Source organism: Mobula birostris, chromosome 18, assembly GCF_030028105.1.
Source record: "Mobula birostris isolate sMobBir1 chromosome 18, sMobBir1.hap1, whole genome shotgun sequence".
NCBI lineage: Eukaryota > Metazoa > Chordata > Chondrichthyes > Myliobatiformes > Myliobatidae > Mobula > Mobula birostris.
Window position 1 is genome coordinate 42,123,767 of NC_092387.1, and position 25,865 is coordinate 42,149,631.

The 25,865-nt window shown below is 45.4% G+C and overlaps 2 protein-coding genes across 2 annotated transcripts in view; one reads left to right on the forward strand and one right to left on the reverse strand.

Annotated features, from left to right (window-relative positions):
* LOC140211882 (glutamate receptor ionotropic, delta-1-like) overlaps positions 1 to 25,865 on the forward strand; it is a 993,352-nt gene that overhangs the window by 122,580 nt on the left and 844,907 nt on the right. The window lies entirely within an intron of this gene.
* On the reverse strand, positions 2,029 to 16,649 carry LOC140212231 (uncharacterized). Its single transcript, XM_072282958.1, has 6 exons — positions 16,550 to 16,649; positions 11,515 to 11,610; positions 10,867 to 10,962; positions 10,112 to 10,207; positions 8,569 to 9,251; positions 2,029 to 2,139 (listed from the first exon to the last, which is right to left on the reverse strand). Exons 1-6 carry the CDS (start codon positions 16,647 to 16,649, stop codon positions 2,029 to 2,031), a joined length of 1,182 nt encoding a protein of 393 aa, XP_072139059.1.

Below are 25,865 nucleotides of genomic sequence, written 5' to 3' on the forward strand. Positions count from 1 at the left end.
GACCAATTAATGGTCCAACGGTCAGGAAGACAGGCCATCAGGAGTTGGTGGAGCGCTAAGAGCACGACAAGGCACTTAGACGTCCTGGTCATCCACTGCAAGAGGTGGTGATCTCTTTAAACTCACCCGGCAGCAGGCAAAGGAAAACCACTGCTGTAACTTGCCGAGTACATGATTTCCCAATATGTCAGAGCGGCGTGGAGGGAAATTGTCCACCAACTGGAATTTTCGGATGCGACCTAAAGTGAGAATGGCAGGATAATTATTACTGTTGCCACACAGAGCTAGATGTCTCATGCTCTCTGTGTGGAGTTTGCATGTTCTCTCTATGACTTCACATACTCTGTAAACTCTAGAGATTGTTGTGTTTGAATCCAAGATGATCAGCAGGTTCTGAGATACTGAAAACCCCCCCCCCATCTGGCACCAACAATCATTACACGGTCAAAGTCACTTAGGTAATTTTTCTCCCCCGTTCTGATGTTTGTGTCTGAACAACAACTGAACCTTTTCAATCATGACTGGATCTTTTATGCATTGAAGTTGCTGCCACATAATTGGCTGATAAGATTTTTGCATTTACGAGCAGGTGTACAGGTGTACCTAATAAAGTGGCCACGAAGTGTATATACTGTAGAAAATGTGAAAGGAGGTTAAATTAAACAGTATATTAATGATTTTATGTAGCCATGGGAACTGAATCATAAGTGGTCATTGTTTGTTACCCAGGCTGAGGAGATCGTTAAGAACAATTCTTTATACACAGAGATGCTATGAAAGGAAAGCTTTGTCACATCACTCTTGACCCTGTATTTATTACATTTTGATTTTTTTAAATCTCACTTCAGACTGCATCCAAGTCAGAATCAATGTACGTCAGAAACACAGAGATCAGTCCTGAATTCTTAGGACATATAGCCAAACAGCCCTCCATTTTGATGAGTAACCGTTCTCTGCGTTTTGACCACCAAGTAATTTTATTCTACCCTTCTATTGAGCTGTCTTGTCAAAAGAACACAATCAAGTTTGTCAGACAGTTTGATTTGTCTTTACTAAATCCCTGTGTAACACCAATGTGCTGTATGTAAGAGGTCCCATTCTCTAATTGAGAAGTTTAGTCAAGAAAGAAAAGGGAGGTACGAGGGGAAATGAGTTATGCCTCTGAGCTGTTTGACAGAGAGTCCATTCAGTAACCCATAGATTTCTGTATTGTCAGGATCAAGGATCTTTTTTTTTTAGTGCCTCTGCTTTATATTAGGTTGGGGAGACTGGCAGTAGGTTAAACCTTGGCCAAATCTGGCTCCTTCATCCTGGTGATGGAATGGAGGATCTATGGATGCATAATTCCAGTAAAACTGGATTTAGTAGCAAAAACCATCTCTCATACTTTTTAAAAAACCTTTCGTTCTCGTAGCTCAAAGACAACTCCTCTGATTATAAACTGTATACCATTGTGTTAAAAGAAATTTTGGAGAGTTCATCTTTTCCTTTGCTCTTCAGCACTATTCTGTGGTGATCCAGACAAGTTCATTACATGCCCATGAATCTCATTTGGACAAAGGAGCATAATTAAAACTCAAGAAACTGCAAATGCTGAAAATCTGAGATAAAAGCAGAAAGTTCAGGACACATTCAAAAACTGATCTGCTGCATTTTGTACCTTAAGCATTCCTTTGTCTGTATTTCCTCACTCAGAATGTTGTAGCTGGTTCCACAGAATGCCCCACAGAACTGGAGAAGTGGTTTCAGTCCTGACCTGAATTTGCACGTTCTCTCTGTGACTATTTGCCTTTCCCAAGGTACTCCAGGTTCTACCCACAGTCCAAACGTACGCAGGCTGCTGGTTTAATTGGCCACTGTTAGTGGCTCCAACTGCACAGATAATGGTAGAATCCGAGGGGAGTTGATGAAAAAGTGGGAGATTAAAAAACGTGTTTAATGTAGGTGGATTAATGTCAGTGGGTGGTTGATGTGCTGAAGGGCCTGTTTCCCTGCTGTATCTCTTTGTGACCCTAACTGACCTTTCAACTAGCTCCGTCTGGTATTGGGGGCCGGTGCACAGGATCGGATAAAGCTGAAGAGGATCGTAAATTCAATCAGTGCCACGGTGGGCGTTAGCTTCCCCAGCACTGAGAACATCTTCAAAAGGAGATGCCTCAAAATGATGGCACCCGTGATTAAAGCCCCCACCACCGAGGACATGTCCTCTTCTCATTACTACCATTGGTGAGGAGAAACAGGAGCCTGAAGACATACACTCATCATTTTAGGATCAGCTTCTCCCCTATATTCATATGTTTCTCTCTCTCTCTCTCTCCCTCTCTCTCTCTCTCTCTCTCTCTCTCTATATATATATATATAAAACTTACTCCCATTTTCACCCTGACCTCACTTTATCAAATATCTTCTCAATGAAGATATCCCTTCCTTAGTTTGCTACAACTTGAAAAACTAGTGTGTTTTTCATTTTCCCAGTTCGATGAAGGGTCTTTGACTGGAGACATTATTGCTGTTTTCCTTTGCACAGATGCTGCCTGACCCGCTGAGTATTTCCAACATTTCCTCTTTTAATTGCTGCGGGATTGTATCAGTCAGGCGGTAGTTGCCTAGCACTGAGCTGGGTGAAATCCTGATAAAGGGTCTCAGCCAAAGATGTTGACCATTTATTTCTCCCCACAGATGCTGCCTGACTTGCAAAGTCCCTCCAGCACTTTGTGTGTGTTGCTGAAGGATTCCAGCATCTGCAGAATCTCTTGGGTTCAGCACTTTCTTTGTATTTACTGTGTTTGTGAAAGTTGTATAAAAACTAATACCTTTAAATATGGAGCAGAGCTGCCAGGTGTTCCTGTCGACGTATTGCAGGTTGGCACAATTTTTGAAGCACAACTGTTGTGAGGATTGCAGTCTACTCTTAAAGGGACAGGCCATTTTCTTCATGCGTAGTGGAATTCTGCCACAGAATGAATTGGTGATGTAGTGACTGGGATGGGGAGTGTAAGTGGGTTACAGGAGACTGCTTGCAGTGACGGAGTCAATATAACTTAGGCAGGCTGAGGAAGAGTGGTGATCAATGAAGGCAGATTCTTTGTGAAAGAGGGTCATGGTCATCACCAGATGCTCCAGGAAGGAATCTCTAAGTACGGTCTACAGCCACTGAACACTTTCCGTTTGGGGAAACCAGGCAAATAACGGTGCCCACTATGTTTGCACCTGTGGCTGAAGGAAAAGCAGCTGAAGCCACTCAGGGTGGAGGAGCAACACCTTATATTCTGCCAAGGTAGCCTCCAAACTATTGGCATGAATTTTGATTTCTCCATCTGGTAGAAAAAATTCCCCTACCCTTCCTCTCTTCTTTCCATTTCCTACTCTGGTCTTCCTACACTCTCAACACCTTTTTTATTCTGGTATCTTTCTTTCCGATCCTAAAGAGGGGTCTTGGCTCAAAACACTGACTGTTTATTCATTCCTTTAACGTTGGTTGACCTGCTGAGTTCCTCCAGCATTTTGTGCACGTTGCTGAAACCTTCACTGCTTGGATTGTGGAATCAGGTGACTCCCGTGACCCAACACTGTGAAGCATGGCAAAGGGGTCAGCAGCAGTTGCCTAGAAGTAACCCTGAGCCCAGGAAACTGAAAGTGGCTCTGACTTCCAAGGACATTTGAGGTTGTAGTTGAGGTCACAGGTCTCAGTGAGGACAATGAATGCTATCGGTGCCCTAACCTTTTACATATAATCTTTCTGGTGGAACTACAGTCTGTGAAACCTGAAGACACAAGAGTGTCTGGGCTGCACGGTAAGGTCACAGTTAGGGCATCGCCTTACGGCACCAGTGATTACCGAATAGGGTTCAATTCCCACCACTGTCTGTAAGGAGTTTGTACATTCTCCTCACGACTGAGTAGTTATCCTCTGGGTGCTCCGGTTTCCATCCACACTCCAAAGGGGTACAGGTTCTGGTCAGAGAGTTGTGGGCACCAGAAGTGTGCGTGCCCAGCACAATCCTCGCTGATTTGATTTGACATCAAAATGATACATTTCACTGTGTGTTTTGATGTACATATAACAAATAAAACTAATCTTTATAACACATTGTAAAGCCAGGTTGTCTGTGAGTAAATAAGAGATGCCAGAGCAGGAGTTGGAACACGTGATGCCCATGCCCATTGCACATGAAATTAGTTTAGTGCCATTGTTAAAGAACCATAGAGCCATATGCTATGGGAACAGTCCCTTCGGCCCACTACGACAATACTATCAACAACCAATCTACACTAAATCCCATTTTCCACTGCTTCCTCCATAGTGACCTACTTTATGTGCTTGCCTTGAGTATGAAACCATTTCCAGTTGAATTCAGGGGGTCAGACTGGACACTTTTTGCTACCGATCCCCAACGAGCAGCCAGTTTCCCCATGTCGTTAGCGCAGATGATGGCGTACTCACCAGTGCTACAACCAGCATATGAGGTTAGAATAGGAAAATGGACCAACCATTTTTATGTGCATTTGGACAATAATAATAGATTTAAAATTGTCGTCAAGATATAGGCAGTGTTAGACAGGAAGGACAGTAATGGGGCTTGTAACATTGCGAACCAAGAAAATAAATCCGCAATGACCCTTTTTTAGATAATATTACAAAGAAGACCAAGTTTGATTGATCTACCTTGACATTTGTCTCCGCAGTTCTTGATACAATTTTAACACTATGAATTTCCCTGAAGTGCAGCAATGGTTGATATGTGGGGAAGTATAACAGTAATGTAGTCCCCAGCAACATTCGGGAAACATCAATGAAATGTGTGGCTGGTTAAGTTATTGTGGTGGTGTTGCTTGAGGGAAGGCTGTTGCCTCAGGAAATGAGAGGTCTTTTTTGCCTTGAAGAGTCCTTTGGGATCTTTCTTAATCTTAGGCATTCTCTTGGTACTGGATGATGAATTGCCTCCTCTCCTGCTGTGAGATTCTGAGAAGACCATTGAAACCTGTTTTGGAGCTACAGATTATTTGCAGATGGTAGCTAACCAGATGGTGTGTGTCTGTTCCTTCCTCTGTTTATCCACGGCTGCTGTGTGCTCCTGATGCATGGACCTGAGATTATCTGTTCCATCCCGATTGCTTATCTTGCACTTTGAATGGTCATGGGTCAGGGATGCCCAGTCTGTGAGGATGTTGTGGTTTATCAAGGAGGCTTTGCATACATCCCTGAATCTGGTCCGCTCATCCCTTCCCACTTACATCACCCTGTCCCTGGCACTTTCCCCTGAAATTGTGGGAGGTCTTTGTGTATCTACAGAAGCCACTGCATCAGAACTCTATTACTTGCTCTCTCAGAGATCTATGTGTCATCCAAGAGCAGGGAGATGAGACCCCTGAACAGATGTCAACAAAAGAGATTGCAGATGTTCGAATCTGGAGCAACAAGAAATCTGCCAGAGGAACTCAGCGGCATCTGTATGCTCTTGCCCCAAACAGACGTTCTACAAAAATAGAGATATCACCTGGGATCCAGTTGGTCTCTATTAGCAGCAGAATTACATCAAACAAGAGCAGAACATAGGTATGTGGGAGAATATTGAAGAATCCAAGCAGGTATGACACAGGATGTTGTCAATGCATATGGCACAGGTCATGGTGCTGGAGGTGACTTGGTTCTTGGCAGATTTGGCCTTTGTCTACCTGACCCCTTGACAGCTTCATCAGCAATGGGGAATGTGAAAAGGAGTCAGTCTTTTCCTTCTCAGAGTGAACTCTTCCTTTTCCTCCATAGCCCATTAATCCAGACTGTGATCAAGGAGGATAAGTGCCATTTAGATTCCACGAGGAAAGAGCTTATTGTGGATGGAAGGGTTAATGTATGAAGAGAGTTTGATAGCTCTGAACCTGTCCTCACTGGAGTTTAGAAAAATGGGAGGGTATATTATTGAAACCTATTGAGTACTGAAAGACTTCAGTAGAGTGGACATGGAGAGAACGTTTCCTATTGTGGGGGTGTCTAGGACCAGAGTGAACAGCCTCAGAATAGAAGGACGTCCCTTTAGAATGGAGATGAGGAAGAATTTCTTCAGCCAGAGGGCTGTGAATCTGTGGAATTCATTGCCGGAGACGGCTGTCAAGGCCAAATCATTGGGAATATTTAAAGCAGACGTTGATAGTTTCTTGATTAGCAAGGCCGTTAAGAGTTACAGGGAGAATGCTGGTGAATGGGGTTGAGGGGGAAAATAAATCAGCTATAATGGAATGGTGGAGCAGACTCGATGGGCCAAATGGCCTATTTCTGATCCTATGTCTTATGGTCTAATATCTATCTTGAACACCCGATGGCTGACATGTGAAAGGTAGCAACTCAGATGCAGGCAGGGAGAGCACGCGGCATCAGAGCGGGAGGCCCATCACTTCATGAATAATGCAATATGACAGTGCCGAGACAGTAATTTTTAGTTTACAATTTCAAGGGTCTGCTGGGGGTAGCAAGCACTTTTGTTGGTGATGCTCACATTAAGTCCTGGTTTAAGGATAGCATGCATTGTACAACCTGCACTCCCTCCCAAGTGTTGACACAATCCCATAGAACTGCATAGAAATTTAATCATTGCTGAGGTTAAAAGACATTCGATGAATGGAGATGTCAACTCAGTTTACGTACACAGTACAGCGAATGCCATTTATTATGTCACCATCAAAATGCCGGAGGAACTCAGCAGGCCAGGCAGCATCTAAGGAAAAGAATAAACAGCTGCCATTTCAGTCTGAGACTCTTCGTGAGTCCTGATGAAGTGTCTTGGCAGAACCATTGACTGTTTACGCTTTTCCATAGATGCTGCCTGGCCTGCTGAGTTCCTCCAGCATTTTGTGGGTGTTGCTCGGATTTCCAGCATCTGCGGATTTTCTCGTTTATTATGTCACCATCAACAGGTTAATTCCTCTCATGTCATGATTGATGAATTCAATTGAATTTAATTGACTTTTTACATCCTTCACATACAAGGACTGAAAATCTTTATGTTACATTTCTGTCTGAATGTTCAATGTGCAATTTATAGTAATTTAAAATAAATAGTATGCGCAACAAAACAGTTAATATAACATCAAAATATAATGGTATCAGCATGAATTAATCAGTCTGTCCCCAAGCCTTTGGGTCTTAGCTTTTATGCTGCAGTACCGTTTCCAAGATGGTGGCAGATGGAACAGTTTGTGGTTGGTGTGACTTAGATCCCCAATGATTCTTCGGGCCCTTTTTATGCATATGTCTCTGTAAATCTCCTTACCAGTGGGAAGTTCACAACCACCGATGCGCTGGGCTGTCTGCACCACTCTCTGCCGAGTCCTGCGATTCAGGGAAGTACAGTTCCCATACCAGGCAGTGATGCAGCTAGTCAGGATGCTCTCAGTAGTGCCCCTGTAGAAAGTCCTTAGGATTTGGGGACTCATGCCGAACTTTTTCAGCTGTCTGAGGTGAAAGAGGCGCTGTTGAGCTTTTTTCACCACACGCTGGTATGTAAAGATCATGTGAGATCTTTGGTGATGTTTATGCCGAGGACCTTAAAGCTTTTCACCCTCTCAACCCCAGATCCATTGATGTCAAAAGGGGTTAGCCTGTCTCCATTCCTCTTATAGTCCAAAACCAGCTTCTTTGTTTATGAGACATTGGGGGAGAGGTTGTTTACTTGACACCACTGTGTTAGAGTGATGACTTCCTCTCTGTAGGCTCTGTGGTCTGCACAGTGAAAATCTCGCGCAGTCAAAACCTTGGCGGCTAAACATACTTGGGATCCAAAGGTGCACTGCTGCAAACACTGCAGTCCCACTCACCAGAGAGACTCCTGCAAAAACTGCAATCCCACTCACCAGAGAGACGTCTGCAAAAACTGCAGTCCCACTCACCAGAGAGACGTCTGCAAAAACTGCAGTCCCATTCACCAGAGAGGCTCCTGCAAAAACTGCAGTCCCACTCACCAGAGAGGCTCCTGCAAAAACTGCAGTCCCACTCACCAGAGAGACTCCTGTAAAAACTGCAATCCCACTCACCAGAGAGACGTCTGTAAAAACTGCAGTCCCACTCACCAGAGAGACTCCTGTAAAAACTGCAGTCCCACTCACCAGAGAGACGTCTGCAAAAACTGCAGTCCCACTCACCAGAGAGACGTCTGCAAAAATTGCAGTCCCACTCACCAGAGAGTTTCCTGCAAAAACTGCAGTCCCACTCACCAGAGAGGCAACTGCAAAAACTGCAGTCCCACTCACCAGAGAGGCTCCTGCAAAAACTGCAGTCCCACTCACCAGAGAGACTCCTGTAAAAACTGCAATCCCACTCACCAGAGAGACGTCTGTAAAAACTGCAGTCCCACTCACCAGAGAGACTCCTGTAAAAACTGCAGTCCCACTCACCAGAGAGACGTCTGCAAAAACTGCAGTCCCACTCACCAGAGAGACGTCTGCAAAAATTGCAGTCCCACTCGCCAGTGAGGTTCCTGCAAAAACTGCAGTCCCACTCACCAGAGAGGCAACTGCAAAAACTGCAGTCCCATTCACCGGAGAGATTCCTGCAGAAACTGCAGTCCCACTCACCAGTGAGACAAATGGAAAAACTGCAGTCCCACGCACCAGTGAGACAACTACAAAAACTGCAGTCCCACTCATCAGAGAGGCTCCTGCAGAAACTGCAGTCCCACTCACCAGAGAGGTTCCTGCAGAGACAGCAATCCCACTCACCAGAGAGACGTCTGCAAAAACTGCAGTCCCACTCACCAGAGAGGCTCCTGCAAAAACTGCAGTCCCACTCACCAGAGAGGCTCCTGTGAAAATTGCAGTCCCAGTCAACAGAGAGATCCCTGCAGAAACTGCAGTCCCAGTCACCAGAGAAACGTCTGTCAAAACAACAATCCCACTCGCCAGAGAGACGTCTGCAAAAACTGCAGTCCCACTCACCAGAGAGGTTCCTGCAAAAATTGCAGTCCCACTCACCAGAGAGGCTTCTGCATAAACTGCAGTCCCACTCACCAGAGAGGTTCCTGCAAAAACTACAGTCCCACTCACCAGAGAGATGTCTGCAAAAACTGCAATCCCACTCACCAGAGCGAGTTCTGCATAAACTGCAGTCCCACTCACCAGAGAGACGTCTGCAAAAACTGCAGTCCCACTCACCAGAGAGTTTCCTGCAAAAACTGCAGTCCCACTCACCAGAGCGAGTTCTGCAAAAACTGCAGTCCAACTCACCAGAGAGGTTCTTGCAAAAACTGCAGTCCCATTCACTAGGGAGACAACAGCAAAAACTGCAGTCCCACTCACCAGAGAGACGTCTGCAAAAACTGCAGTCCCAATCACTAGAGAGGCTCCTGCATAAACTGCAGTCCCACTCACCAGAGAGACAACTGCAAAAACTGCAGTCCCACTCACCAGAGAGGCTCCTGCATAAACTGCAGTCCCACTCACCAGAGAGACAACTGCAAAAACTGCAGTCCCACTCACCAGAGAGATCCCTGCAGAAACTGCAGTCCCACTCACCAGAGAGACGTCTGCAAAAACTGCAGTCCCACTCACCAGAGAGGCTCCTGCATAAACTGCAGTCCCACTCACCAGAGAGGCTTCTGCAAAAACTGCAGTCCCACTCACCAGAGAGGCTTCTGCAAAAACTGCAGTCCCACTCACCAGAGAGATGTCTGCAAAAACTGCAGTCCCACTCACCAGAGATGTTCCTGCAAAAATGCAGTCCCACTCACCAGTGAGGTTCCTGCAAGAACTGCAGTCCCACTCACCAGAGAGACAACTGCAAAAACTGCAATCCCACTCACCAGTAGAGAGAACCGCTAAAACTGCAGTCTCTCTCACCAGTGATACGCCCACAAAAACTGCAGTCCCATTCACTAGAGAGGCTCCCGCAAAAACTGCAGTCCCACTCACCAGAGAGACAACTGCAAAAACTGCAGTCCCACTCACCAGAGAGACGTTTGCAAAAACTGCAGTCCCACTCACCAGAGAGGCTCCTGCAGAAACTGCAATCCCATTCACTAGGGAGAGAACAGCAAAAACTGCAGTCCCACTCACCAGAGAGACGTCTGCAAAAACTGCAGTCCCACGCACCAGTTGACAACTACAAAAACTGCAGTCCCACTCATCAGAGAGGCTCCTGCAGAAACTGCAGTCCCACTCACCAGAGAGGTTCCTGCAGAGACAGCAATCCCACTCACCAGAGAGACGTCTGCAAAAACTGCAGTCCCACTCACCAGAGAGGCCTCTGCAAAAACTGCAGTCCCACTCACCAGAGAGATGTCTGCAAAAACTGCAGTCCCACTCACCCGGGAGGTTCCTGCAAAAACTGCAGTCCCACTCACCAGTGAGACAACTGCAAAAACTACAGTCCCACTCACCGGTGAGACAACTGCAAAACTGCAGTCCCACTCACCAGAGAGGTTCTTGCAAAAGCTGCAGTCCCACTCACCAGAGAGGTTCTTGCAAAAGCTGCAGTCCCACTCACCAGAGAGGTTCTTGCAAAAACTGCAGTCCCATTCACCAGAGAGGCTCCTGTGAAAATTGCAGTCCCACTCAACAGAGAGATCCCTGCAGAAACTGCAGTCCCACTCACCAGAGAGATGTCTGCAAAAACTGCAGTCCCACTCACCAGAGAGACGTCTGCAAAAACTGCAGTCCCACTCACCAGAGAGGCCCCTGCAAAAACTGCAGTCCCATTCACCAGAGAGACTCCTGTAAAAACTGCAGCCCCACTCACCAGAGAGGTTCCTGCAGAAACTGCAGTCCCACTCACCAGAGAGACGTCTGCAAAAACTGCAGTCCCACTCACCAGAGAGGCCTCTGCAAAAACTGCAGTCCCACTCACCAGAGAGACTTCTGCAAAAACTGCAGTCCCACTCACCAGAGAGACTCCTGCAGAAACTGCAGTCCCATTCACCAGAGAGACGTCTGCAAAAACTGCAGTCCCATTCACTAGGGAGAAAACAGCAAAAACTGCAGTCCCACTCACCAGAGAGACGTCTGCAAAAACTGCAGTCCCACTCACCAGAGAGACGTCTGCAAAAACTGCAGTCCCACTCACCAGAGAGGCCTCTGCAAAAACTGCAGTCCCACTCACCAGAGAGGCTCCTGCATAAACTGCAGTCCCACTCACCAGAGAGATGTCTGCAAAAACTGCAGTCCCATTCACTAGGGAGACAACAGCAAAAACTGCAGTCCCACTCACCAGAGATGTTCCTGCAAAACTGCAATCCCACTCACCAGTAGAGAGAACCGCAAAAACTGCAGTCTCTCTCACCAGTGATACGCCTACAAAAACTGCAGTCCCATTCACTAGAGAGGCTCCTGCAAAAACTGCAGTCCCACTCACCAGAGAGATGTCTGCAAAAACTGCAGTCCCACTCACCAGAGAGACAACTGCATAAACTGCAGTCCCACTCACTAGAGAGACTCCTGCTGAAACTGCAGTCCCACTCAGAAGTCAAAATCCTGCAAAAACTGCAGTCCCACTCACCAGTGAGACTACTTCAAAAACTGCAGTCCCACTAACCAGAGAGTTTCCTGCAAAAACTGCAGTCCCACTCACCAGAGAGACGTCTGCAAAAACTGCAGTCCCACTCACCAGAGAGGCTTCTGCAAAAACTGCAGTCCCACTCACCAGAGAGACGTCTGCAAAAACTGCAGTCCCACTCACCAGAGAGACTCCTGTAAAAACTGCAGTCCCACTCACCAGAGAGGCTTCTGAAAAAACTGCAGTCCCACTCACCAGAGAGACAACTGCAAAAACTGCAATCCCACTCACCAGTAGAGAGAACCGCAAAAACTGCAGTCTCTCTCACCAGTGATACGCCTACAAAAACTGCAGTCCCATTCACTAGAGAGGCTCCCGCAAAAACTGCAGTCCCACTCACCAGAGAGACAACTGCAAAAACTGCAGTCCCACTCACCAGAGAGACGTCTGCAAAAACTGCAGTCCCACTCACCAGAGAGACGTCTGCATAAACTGCAGTCCCACTCACCAGAGAGGCCTCTGCAAAAACTGCAGTCCCACTCACCAGAGAGATGTCTGCAAAAACTGCAGTCCCATTCACTAGGGAGACAACAGCAAAAACTGCAGTCCCACTCACCAGAGATGTTCCTGCAAAACTGCAATCCCACTCACCAGTAGAGAGAACCGCAAAAACTGCAGTCTCTCTCACCAGTGATACGCCTACAAAAACTGCAGTCCCATTCACTAGAGAGGCTCCCGCAAAAACTGCAGTCCCACTCACCAGAGAGGCTCCCGCAAAAACTGCAGTCCCACTCACCAGAGAGACAACTGCAAAAACTGCAGTCCCACTCACCAGAGAGACAACTGCATAAACTGCAGTCCCACTCACCAGAGAGAGAACAGCAAAAACTGCAGTCCCACTCACCAGAGAGACTCCTGCTGAAACTGCAGTCCCACTCAGAAGTCAAAATCCTGCAAAAACTGCAGTCCCACTCACCAGTGAGACTACTTCAAAAACTGCAGTCCCACTAACCAGAGAGTTTCCTGCAAAAACTGCAGTCCCACTCACCAGAGAGACAACTGCAGAAACTGCAGTCCCACTCACCAGAGAGACTCCTGTAAAAACTGCAGTCCCACTCACCAGAGAGGCTTCTGAAAAAACTGCAGTCCCACTCACCAGAGAGACAACTGCAAAAACTGCAATCCCACTCACCAGTAGAGAGAACCGCAAAAACTGCAGTCTCTCTCACCAGTGATACGCCTACAAAAACTGCAGTCCCATTCACTAGAGAGGCTCCCGCAAAAACTGCAGTCCCACTCACCAGAGAGACAACTGCAAAAACTGCAGTCCCACTCACCAGAGAGACGTCTGCAAAAACTGCAGTCCCACTCACCAGAGAGACGTCTGCATAAACTGCAGTCCCACTCACCAGAGAGGCCTCTGCAAAAACTGCAGTCCCACTCACCAGAGAGATGTCTGCAAAAACTGCTGTCCCATTCACTAGGGAGACAACAGCAAAAACTGCAGTCCCACTCACCAGAGATGTTCCTGCAAAACTGCAATCCCACTCACCAGTACAGAGAACCGCAAAAACTGCAGTCTCTCTCACCAGTGATACGCCTACAAAAACTGCAGTCCCATTCACTAGAGAGGCTCCCGCAAAAACTGCAGTCCCACTCACCAGAGAGATGTCTGCAAAAACTGCAGTCCCACTCACCAGAGAGACGTCTGCAAAAACTGCAGTCCCACTCACCAGAGAGATCCCTGCAGAAACTGCAGTCCCACTCACCAGAGAGATGTCTGCAAAAACTGCAGTCCCACTCACCAGAGAGACGTCTGCAAAAACTGCAGTCCCACTCACCAGAGAGACAACTGCAAAAACTGCAGTCCCACTCACTAGAGAGACTCCTGCTGAAACTGCAGTCCCACTCAGAAGTCAAAATCCTGCAAAAACTGCAGTCCCACTCACCAGTGAGACTACTTCAAAAACTGCAGTCCCACTAACCAGAGAGTTTCCTGCAAAAACTGCAGACCCACTCTCCAGAGAGACGTCTGCAAAAACTACAATCCCACTCACCAGACAGACGTCTGCAAAAACTGCAGCCCCACTCACCAGAGAGACGCCTGCAAAAACTAGAATCCCACTCACCAGAGAGGCTCCTGCAAAAACTGCAGTCCCATTCACTAGGGAGACAACAGCAAAAACTGCAGTCCCACTCACCAGAGAGATGTCTGCAAAAACTGCAGTCCCACTCACCAGTGAAACTCCTGCAAAAACTGCAGTCCCACTCACCAGAGAGTCTCATGCAAAAACTGCAGTCTCTCTCACCAGAGAGATCCCCGCAAAAACTGCAGTCCCACTCACCAGAGAGATTCCTGCAAAAACTGCAGTCCAACTCACGAGGAGACCCCTGCAAAAACTGCAGTCCCACTCACCGGAGAGACAACTGCAAAAACTGCAGTCCCACTCACCAGAGAGATTCCTGCAAAAACTGCAGTCCAACTCACGAGGAGACCCCTGCAAAAACAGCAATCCCACTCACCAGTGAGACAACTGCAAAAACTACAGTCCCACTCACCAGTGAGACTACTTCAAAAACTGCAGTCCCACTAACCAGAGAGTTTCCTGCAAAAACTGCAGTCCCACTCACCAGAGAGATTCCTGCAGAAACTGCAGTCACACTCACCAGAGAGGTGTCTGCAAAAACTGCAGTCCCATTCACTAGGGAGACAACAGCAAAAACTGCAGTCCCACTCACCAGAGAGATTCCTGCAGAAACTGCAGTCCCACTCACCAGAGAGGTTCTTGCAAAAACTGCAGTCCCATTCACCAGAGAGATCCCTGCAGAAACTGCAGTCCCACTCACCAGAGAGATCCCTGCAAAAACTGCAGTCCCACTCACCAGAGAGGCTCCTGCAAAAACTGCAGTCCCACTCACCAGAGAGGCTCCTGCAAAAACTGCAGTCCCACTCACCAGAGAGATGTCTGCAAAAACTGCAGTCCCACTCACCAGAGAGGCTTCTGAAAAAACTGCAGTCCCACTCACCAGAGAGGTTCTTGCAAAAACTGCAGTCCCATTCACTAGGGAGCCAACAGCAAAAACTACAGTCCCACTCACCAGAGAGATCCCTGCAAAAACTACAGTCCCACTCACCAGAGAGATCCCTGCAAAAACTGCAGTCCCACTCACCAGAGAGGCTCCTGCAAAAACTGCAGTCACACTCACCAGAGAGATGTCTGCAAAAACTGCAGTCCCACTCACCAGAGATGTTCCTGCAAAAATGAAGTCCCACTCACCAGTGAGGTTCCTGCAAGAACTGCAGTCCCACTCACCAGAGAGACAACTGCAAAAACTGCAATCCCACTCACCAGTAGAGAGAACCGCAAAAACTGCAGTCTCTCTCACCAGTGATACGCCTACAAAAACTGCAGTCCCATTCACTAGAGAGGCTCCCGCAAAAACTGCAGTCCCACTCACCGGAGAGGCTCCCGCAAAAACTGCAGTCCCACTCACCAGAGAGACAACTGCAAAAACTGCAGTCCAACTCACGAGGAGACCCCTGCAAAAACTGCAGCCCACTCACCAGAGAGACAACTGCAAAAACTGCAGTCCCACTCACCAGAGAGATCCCCGCAAAAACTGCAGTCCCACTCACTAGAGAGACTCCTGCTGAAACTGCAGTCCCACTCACCAGAGAGTTTCCTGCAAAAACTGCAGACCCACTCTCCAGAGAGACGTCTGCAAAAACTACAATCCCACTCACCAGACAGACGTCTGCAGAAACTGCAGTCCCACTCACCAGAGAGACTCCTGCAGAAACTGCAGTCCCACTCACCAGAGAGACGCCTGCAAAAACTAGAATCCCACTCACCAGAGAGACGTCTGCAAAAACTGCCGTCCCACTCACCAGAGAGATCGTTGGAAAAACAGCAGCCCCACTCACCAGTGAAACTCCTGCAAAAACTGCAGTCCCACTCACCAGAGAGTGTCATGCAAAAACTGCAGTCTCTCTCACCAGAGAGATCCCCGCAAAAACTGCAGTCCCACTCACCAGAGAGATTCCTGCAAAAACTGCAGTCCAACTCACGAGGAGACCCCTGCAAAAACTGCAGTCCCACTCACCAGTGAGACAACTGCAAAAACTACAGTCCCACTCACCAGTGAGACTACTTCAAAAACTGCAGTCCCACTAACCAGAGAGTTTCCTGCAAAAACTGCAGTCCCACTCACCAGAGAGACGTCTGCAAAAACTGCAGTCCCACTCACCAGAGAGGCTTCTGCAAAAACTGCAGTCCCACTCACCAGAGAGACGTCTGCAAAAACTGCAGTCCCACTCACCAGAGAGGCTCCTGTAAAAACTGCAGTCCCACTCACCAGAGAGATGTCTGCAAAAACTGCAGTCCCATTCACTAGGGAGACAACAGCAAAAACTGCAGTCCCACTCACCAGAGATGTTCCTGCAAAAACTGCAGTCCCACTCACCAGAGAGACTCCTGCAAAAACTGCAGTCCCACTCACCAGAGAGATCCCTGCAGAAACTGCAGTCCCACTCACCAGAGAGACTTCTGCAAAAACTGCAGTCCCACTCACCAGATAGACAACCTCAAAAACTGCAGTCCCACTCACGAGGAGACCCCTGCAAAAACTGCAGTCCCACTCACTAGAGGCGCCTGCAAAAACTGCAGTCCCACTCACCAGAGGTGCCTGCAAAAACTGCAGTCCCACTCACCAGAGGTGCCTGCAAAAACTGCTGCCACCTATAAAGCGTAATAAGAGCTATTTATTAGTGTTGCTGTGATAAGAGAAGCTGCCTACTGTAAATTGTCAGGATCAGCGTTATTTTGCCCTTGGTTCCACCTTACCTTTATCCAGTAGCTCTGAGTAGAGCCTCAGAGTGAGGCCAATTATGGGAGTAGTAAACTCAAGAGGCAATCCATTTCCCACATATCTTTGCATAACCTTGTGCTCCACTTGGTTGGTCTGAAAGACGTATTGTCCTATGAGACTTTTCTTTGCCCTGGATCACATTGCTTTCTGCTGACATTCAGTGGATCGGTTACTGCAGGTGAATCTTGTAGCCGATCTTACCATGAAAAACTGTAATGGTTGTGTGCTGCAAGACGGCATCTTTCTGTGGGTATACTTGCAGAGCTGAAGACTTGTGGGATGGCCTTCCGATAATTGGCATTTTCATCAGAGGTATAAGAATGTGACTGAAGGTCAGGAAAGTATGAATACTGGTCCTTCCAGCGTTGTAACTAACAGTTCATTTACCTCCCGCTTTTGATCAGATATATTTGAGGATAATATTAGCCTTGTCATCTTTACTTTGACTCTTGCTGCATTGAAGCATTTCTGTATTGTGTTACTGGACAAATAATTTCATAGCAATGTATACTTCATAAAGTCTTGTGTGAAGTTAGGTGATCCTGACAGTTTTCAAGCTATTAGATTGTCCCTGAAAATAGATCTAAAGATGCTTCCTAATGGTTATCGTATAACCTAAAAAAAAAATGCGTTGTCTGACATCATTCATCTCCCCTACTCCCCCTACTCTGACACTTCCCCCAGCTGTGCTGTCTCAGAAAAGGGGTCAAGCTGTTCGGACTGTACTTTGGGTGGCTTAATTCATTCTTGTGTTTGGGATGGAGACGTACTGTAGCGTCCCTGAAGGTAGCAGCAGAAGGAGATGGGAAGGAGAAGAAAACCCCTTTTTCTACCTGTGGGAGACATGCCTCAAAATAAACAGTACTGTGCAAAAGTCTTAGGCACATGTACGTAGTTAGGGTCCGTAAGATTTTTGCACAGTACTGGAGTAATTTTCTGTATTGCACTGTACTGCTACCGCAAAATAAAACAAACTTCATGACATGTGAGTCTTGATAAACCTGGTTCAAATAGGAGTCTATATTGTGGACTCAGAGTGGGGGCAGGGAGAAGGGAATCATGGTTGGGAAGAGGGGAAGGGAGAGGGGAGAGAGTGGGAAGCACCAGAGGGGCATTCTGTAAAGATCAATAAACCGGTTGTTTGGAATCAAATTACCTTGACTGACATCTTATGGTCTCAGTGCTGGGTGTATCTGTACCCACACCAACCCCTGTCCCGGCACTCCTGCTCTACCACCTGTCCCATACCCCTCCCGGGGCACTCTACCCTCACCATTCCCAATATCCTTTGTTCCACCACATTTACAAACTCGCTCATTGTTCCATGTTGATAAATACAGTACTGTGGAAAAGTCTGAGGCACCTTAGCTGTAAATACTAGAGGTGATTGATAATTTCGTGGCCTAAGGTAGAAGGAAATGAGTTATTAACTTCAAACTTTCTGCATAATCACTCAAAGCGTTGAACTGCTTATGCATTAATGAGAGCTGTACAACTCATCTCCTTCTACCTTAGGCCACAAACTTATCAATCATCCCTGCTGTGGACACTTTCTGGAGGTCTAAGATCTGTATGCTCCACGACCGCTGCACTAAATGTAGGAGGGGACTATGTTGAAAAAGAAATATGTTAAGGTTTCTAAGCTTGACTCCTTCTACCTTAGGCCACGAACTTATCAATCACCCCTCATATGTGCCTAGGAGTTTTGCGTAGTATTGTGCAGTGCTATAAATGTATTCACCACCCCTGGAAGTTTTCACATTTTATTGTTTTACAACATTGAAGCATAATGGATTTCATTTGGCATTTTTTGACAATATTCAACAGAAAAGGACTCTTTTGTGTCAAAGTGAAAACAGACCTCTACAAAGTGATCTAAATTAATTACAAATGTAAAACACAAAATAATTGATTGCATAAGTATTCACTCCCTTCAAGTCAGTATTTAGTAGATGCACCTTTGGCAGCAATTACAGTTTTGAGTCTATGTGGATAATCTCTATCAGCTTTGCACATCTGGATACTGCAGTTTTTCCCCATTCCTCTAAACAAAACTGCTCAAGCTCTGTCAGATTGCATGGGGATCATGATTGAGCAGCACTTTTCAAGTCCAGCCACAAATTTTCAAATTCTCTGGATTCTGACTTGGCCACTCCAGGACATTAACTTTGCTGTTTTCAAGCCATTCCTGTGTAGCTTTGGCTTTATGCTTGGGGTCACTGTCTTGCTGGAAAACAAATCTTCCAAGTCACAGTTCTCTTGCAGGCTGCATTAGGTTATTCTCCAGGATTTCCCTGTATTTTGCTGCATTCATTTTACCCTCTATCTTCACAAGCCTTCCAGGGCCTGCTGCAGTGAAGCATCCCCGCAGCACAATGCAGCCACCACCATGCTTCACGGTAGAGATAGTATGTTTTTGATGATGTGCAGTGTTTGGCTTATGCAAAGCATAATGTTTAGTCTGATGGCCATAAAGCTCAATTTCGGTTTCATCAGACCATAGAACTTTGTTCCAGCTGACTTTGGTCTCCCACATTCCTTCTGGCAAGCTCTAGCTGAGCTTTCATGTGAGTTTTTTTTAACAGTAGCTTTCTCTTTGCAACTTTCCCATAAAGCCGTGACTGGTGGAGCACCCGGGCAACAGTTGTTTGTTCTCAACAGCTGAAGTTGTAACGCCTCCGGAGTTGTCATAGGTCTCTTGGTGGCCTCCCTCAGTAATCCCCTTTTTGCACGGTCACTCAGTTTTTGAGGACAGCCTACTCCAGGCAGATTTACAGCTGTGCCATATTCTTTCCATTTCTTGATGGTTGACTTAACTGTACTCCAAGGGATTTTCAGTGAGTCGGAAATTTTCTTTCATTCATCTCCTGACTTGTGCTTTTCAATAACTTTTCGCGGAGTTGCTTGGAGTGTTCTTTTGTCTTCATGGTGTAGTTTTAGTCAGGATACTGACTCACCAGCAGTTGGACCTTCCAGATACAGGTGTATTTTTACTACAATGAATTGAAATACCTTGACTGCACCCAGGACTTCGAAATCAGATCTGCATTTAACTAGTTCTGGGACTTCTAACATTAATTGGCTGCACCAGTAATGATTTGGTGTGTCATATTAAAGGGAGGTAAATACATATACAATCAATTATTTTGTGTTAGATCACTTTGGAGAGATCTGTTTTCACTTTGACACAAATGAGTCTTTTTCTGTTGATCAGTGTTAAAAAAGCTAAATTAAATCCACTGTGATTCAATGTTGTGAAACAATAAAACTTGAAAACTTCAAAGGTGGGGGATACTTTTCATAAGCACTTATTCACCCTTCATATTGTTTTAGATACTTACAGATTTTTGCTCAATCGAAAGTTTCCTTGGGGTTGCATGGTAGCATAACACTATTAGAGCACCAGAGACCTGGATTCAATTCCCATCGCTGTCTGTAAGGAGCTTGTATGTTCTTCCCCTGACCACGTGGGTTTCCTCTGGGTGCTTCAGTTTCCTCCCACATTCCAAAGACATATGGGTTAGTAGGTTAATTGGTTATGGGTATAATTAGGCAGCATGGGCTCGTTGGACTGGAAAGGCTTGTTCATTCTGTAACTCTAAATATATAAAATTATAATAGCCATTGAAGGGTGTATGCTGAGAGAAACATGAAGCTAAAATTGCTAAAGACTGATACATAATTCCAAAACATCTGCAAAAAACAAAAAAATGTACACTTACCATACAAGAGGAAACTAATTTACAAGATGGCAGGTATATGATACGTCTATGTGTGAAGATGGTGATGGTATTGGGTTTGTTGTCCATGAAGTTAAGAACTCAAACAAAGATCTTAAGCCCTGTCCAGTGTAGATAGCTACAGATACCCTCACTGGTTATACTGTAGCCACCTCCTCTTTAAAGGCTGGATCACTTCCCTATGTATTTTCCATGGCTAGTTTAGCTGCCAATACCCACTATTTGAGTAGTGGGCCCCCTTCTCTGCAAAGAGGACATACACTCAGCTAACAAAGTAGTTTAAGCGCAGTTCATTTATTTTTAATGGTACACAGTTAAATTTTGATAAAATTCACAGGTGAAAGCTATCTTAGAAAAGGTTTTCAAATTCCAAGCAAACAATTACTAAAACACCAAGGATTTCCAAGTCACAGGTACAATTCCTATAAGCTAAAAAGACATACCAACAAGTTGCTGTTGATTGAGTCAACCATGGCAGAAATCAAAGGCAGAAGAATGGTTTTTAGTCACCCCATCTTTCTGTCATTCATCTTGACTTTTTCCAACAAGCCTGAGTGCTCTCTTACATCTATACTTTTTTTTGCTATTTGGTGACTTCCCAGCAACATAACTTTGCTGGGAAATTCACACATATGATCTAAAAACTTCTGGGGACAGAGATCCAAGAACCCAAAATTAATGTTGTTAGAGCTGATACTCTGAGTACACAAGTCTCCAACTATTGATAGATCAGCTGTTTGATACGCAAAGAGATAGGCATCTGTTAGTCTCATGAGGCCATGGATTTGCGCCTTGGAAGATTTCCAGGGCGCAGGCCTGGGCAAGGTTGTATGGAAGACTAGCAGTTGCCCATGCTGCAAGTCTCCCCTCTCCACGCCACTGATGTTGTCCAAGGGAAGGGCATTAGGGCTGATACAGTTTGGCACCGGTGTTGTCGCAGAGAAGTGTGTGGTTAAGAGCCTTGCTCAAGGACACGACATGCTGCCTCAGCTGAGACTCGAAGTAGCGACCTTCAGATCACCAGACCAACGCCTTGACCACTTGGCCACGCGCCAACACACACCAGGAGATAGTATCAATCTGGTGTGCAAGTTTCCTTGAACTAAATAATTTAGCCAGCATGCAGGTAGTCCCATGCTGTAGGCCATCAGTCTGTGCTCTCTAGATAATGCTGTGTGTTTGCAAAGCTGTCCTTTTAACTTCGAATTTAACTTTGATTATGGTTTGCCATTAACATTAAGAACTGAAGACTGGTTCTTGTTTGTGGCAAGAACATGCAGAAGGAATATTGGTTCGAAGTTTAACTTACTCAGAAACAACTCTTTAACCCCTGGAAGAGTCAGCTACTGTGCTAGAAAGCTGAGCTTGGCAAAAAGCTGCTCAGGACCTGGAAAGTGAATATCCATCTGAGAAACACTGGGGCATAGAGAGGTGACAACAGTTAACGTGCTAACGTTAATATATAAAGAAAGAACGAACTAACCAACCAAACATCTTGTCACAAGGGCAACCCTCTAAGTTCAGAGAATTGGACTTGTATGACTTATACAATATGCTTCACTGAACATTAGTTCAAGTCTCAGATCAGATATAGCCATGACTTAGCTGAAAGAGGTGGAATATCAGCGTAGACTGGCTTGTTATGATTAACTAAATTAGTTAATTTCCTTGTATAATTAAGTTTAAACCTCTGCAAAAATTGTCAGCAAGCTTGAATATTTCTTGTTTTTAAACTTGAGTTATTGTTTGAATTTCATGCTCATTCAAATTAACTGGTATTCTTCAGTACAACAATTTACATCACAATAAATTGACAGATTTTGTGTAGAATGTTGGTTGCAACTCCCTCATGTTCGCCTCAGGAAACAAATCCGATGTGAAAATCCGTCTTCCATACATTTATTAGCTAACACCACCATTGCTTTTGAGACGACACATTTAACACCAACAGGGTTGAATTATGAGTCATTTCATGCTTTAAATGGGATTAACTATTCTAATGTGGTTGGAATGTAAACCCATTTTGCACCTGTCTGGGCCTATGCATGAACATGTTTGACTACACAATAACCTGTGCAAATTAGTAGCCGCCAGGGTATTGGGCCTGGATCGTAAGAAGCACAGTGGCTTACATTAGGAGCCTGCTGAGGCTCAAAGTGGCACAGGAAGAGACCTTAATTCACAATGCTCCCTTGGAAAATAACATTCTCAGAAGTGAGTTGCTCCAGCCAGAATATGATTAACAGCCCATTCATCGAAAATGCTGCAAGACATGGTTCCGTGAAGAAGCTGCAATCATTTGACCCGAGGAAGGGATGGTAGCCATAGCAACGTAATAAAGGTAGTTACTCTTCTTCCTTCATTTGTTTTCATGTGTCATGAAAGGAATTGCACATCATTCTATTTGTGCTGCAGTAGAAATAAATTCTCATCTTGTAGAAGTGCTTTCTGTCATCTGGATAATGGTCATGACTGCTGTGTCAGTCAATTACTGGAATAGTGTGGAACAAGCTGGTGAGGTGCTATTCTGCATTACATCTTTAAAAGCACTGTCTGCAGTGCACACCTATTATTGTTCTCTCCATATAGATTGGCTGATATTCTACTTCAGACTATAATTCTCAGAACTATGCAGGACAGTGCATTGTTCCTCCACATTGAGACATGTTTTGGTTTCCTGTCTATTGAAGACTCACTCAAATTTCCCAGTACTCCCCAGTCCTCTTCAAAATTAATGGGCCATCTGTCAAACATTGAGAGGCTTTCAGAACAGCTCAGATTTTGAAAACCTATTATCCTTTTTAGGAAATTGATTGGTGTGAGATTTTGATAGAATTCTTTGTGATATCCAACTTCAGAGATTGATTTTCATGGTTAGAGAGTTGAGAGGAAGATATAAAAAAAGATCATGTTTGTCTGCTTTTCAGAAGGTTTCTTGACTAATTCGGGGCCAAGTTCTTGCCGTTCTTGGATCACAGCCTCGGGAGTAATGCTTCTCATTTGAAAAGAAAGCTAGAGTTAGTAATATTGATCATGAATCTACCAGACTGACCTGAAAACTCACCTCATCTACCACTGCTGTTCAGTAAAGAAACTTCCCTTCATCATGGACACCGCCCCCCCCACACCCCCACCATCCAGGCCATGCTTCCTTCTTGCTACTGCCATTGGGAAGTAGGTACAGGAGCTGTAGGTCCCACTATCAGGTTCATAGTCATAGTCATAGTCATACTTTATTGATCCCAGGGGGAAATTGGTTTTCATTACAGTTGCACCATAAATAGTAAATAGTAATAGAACCATAAATAGTTAAATAGCAATATGTAAGTTATGCCAGTAAATTATGAAATAAGTTCAGGACCAGCCTGTTGGCTCAGGGTGTCTGACCCTCCAAGGGAGGAGTTGTAAAGTTTGATGGCCACAGGCAGGAATGACTTCCTATGATGCTCAGTGCTGCATCTTGGAGGAATGAGTCTCTGGCTGAATGTACTCCTGTGCCCATCCAGTACATTATGTAGTGGATGGGAGACATTGACCAAGATGGCATGCAACTTAGACAGCATCCTCTTTTCAGACACCACCGTCAGAGAGTCCAGTTCCATCCCCACAACATCACTGGCCTTACGAATAAGTTTGTTGATTCTGTTGGTGTCTGCTACCCTCAGCCTACTGCCCCAGCACACAACAGCAAACATGATAGCACTGGCCACCACAGACTCGTAGAACATCCTCAGCATCGTCCGGCAGATGTTAAAGCATCTTAGTCTCCTCAGGAAATAGAGACGGCTCTGACCCTTCTTGTAGACAGCCTCAGTATTCTTAGACCAGTCCAGTTTGTTGTCAATTCGTATCCCCAGGTATTTGTAATCCTCCACCATGTCCATACTGACCCCCTGGATGGAAACAGGGGTCACCAGTACCTTAGCTCTCCTCAAGTCTACCACCAGCTCCTTAGTCTTTTTCACATTAAGCTGCAGATAACTCTGCTCACACCATGTGACAAAGTTTCCTACCATAGCCCTGTACTCAACCTCATCTCCCTTACTGATGCATCCAACTATGGCAGAGTCATCTGAAAACTTCTGAAGATGACAAGACTCTGTGCGGTAGTTGAAGTCCGAGGTGTAACTGGTGAAGAGAAAGGGAGACAAAACAGTCCCCTGTGGAGCCCCAGAGCTGCTGATCACTCTGTCGGACACACAGTGTTGCAAGCACACGTACTATGGTCTGCCAGACAGGTAATCAAGAATCTATGACAACAGGGGAACATCCACCTGCATCGCTGTCAGCTTCTCCCCCAGCAGAGCAGGGCGGATGGTGTTGAACGCACTGGAGAAGTCAAAAAACATGACCCTCACAGTGCTCGCTGGCTTGTCCAGGTGGGCGTAGACATGGTTCAGCAGGTAGACGATGGCATCCTCAACTCCTAGTCGGGGCTAGTAGGTGAACTGGAGGGGATCTAAATGTGGCCTGACCATAGGCCGGAGCAGCTCAGGAACAGTTATCACCCTTCAGTCAGGATGACTTCACCTACCGCAACACTGATCTGATTCCACAACCTAGAGACTTACTTTCAAGTTTTCTACAATATGTTCTCAACATTATTTGTTTGCTTGTTTATTTATTTATTTATTTATTGTATTTGCACTGTTTGCCTTCTCTTGCACATTGGTATTTGTTCGTCTCTGTGTGTATATTTTCATTGATTCCATCATGTTTCTTTGTATCTGCTGTGAATGCCTGCAAAAAATTCTAGATTCAAGGTTGTTTGACGCCATTTCCAGTACACATGCGTAAAGGAGAATTAAATCATTGTTACTCCAGATCCGAAGAGCACAAAAAAAAACACAGAATAAGATAAAGAACACTATAATAAAAAAGCCCAATAAATAGAAACAAGTAAGATAGTTGAGATATATATATATAGATTGATTGTGTGTCTATAAAGTAACACTATGCACAGAAGGGGTGATTGATAAGTCTGTGGCCTGAGGTAGAAGGAGATGAGTTATTAACTTCAAACTTTCTGCATTTTCACTCAAAGAGTTGAACTGCATGTACATGTAACTAGAGCTGTATAACTCATCTCCTTCTACCTTAGGCCACAAACTTATCAATCATCCCTGCTGCGGACACTTTCTGGAGGTCCAAGATCCGTATGCTCCACGACCGCTGGACTAAGTGTGTACATGTAGGAGGGGACTATGTTGAAAGATAAATGTGCTAGGTTTTCTAAAATTGACTCCTTCTACCTTAGGCCACGAACTTATCAGTCACCCCTCATCAAGTGACTCTGACGGGAAATAGTGAAGTAGTGTTGGCGAGGGGGGTATAGTGGGGTAGGTTAGTAGGTGGAGGTGTCAATCAGCCTTACTGCTTGGGGAAAGTGACTGGTTTTGAATCTGGTCCTCCTGACATGAGCGCTACGCAGCCCTCCTCTGTAATGGAAGTCCACAAGTAGGGTTAACTTCAGTGTAATAACATGGTGAGATATATGTACATCGATATTACATTTACTTTGAATGATTTTGCCCTTACTTGGACTGGATCCAAAGTCTTAACTCTCCATTGAAGTGACTAAGCAAGCCATTCAGTTGTGTTAAAAATTGAGGAATATAGCTCACCACCTTGGGGATGGTCAATAAAATTGTTGCCTTGCAGGTGATGCCCACATCTTGTAAAGTGAATAATCATAATGAACTGCATAAAAATTATTTTAAAGTCAAACATTTATGAAATAAATAGTTCTGGGAAATAACCACTAGTTAATGGGACAT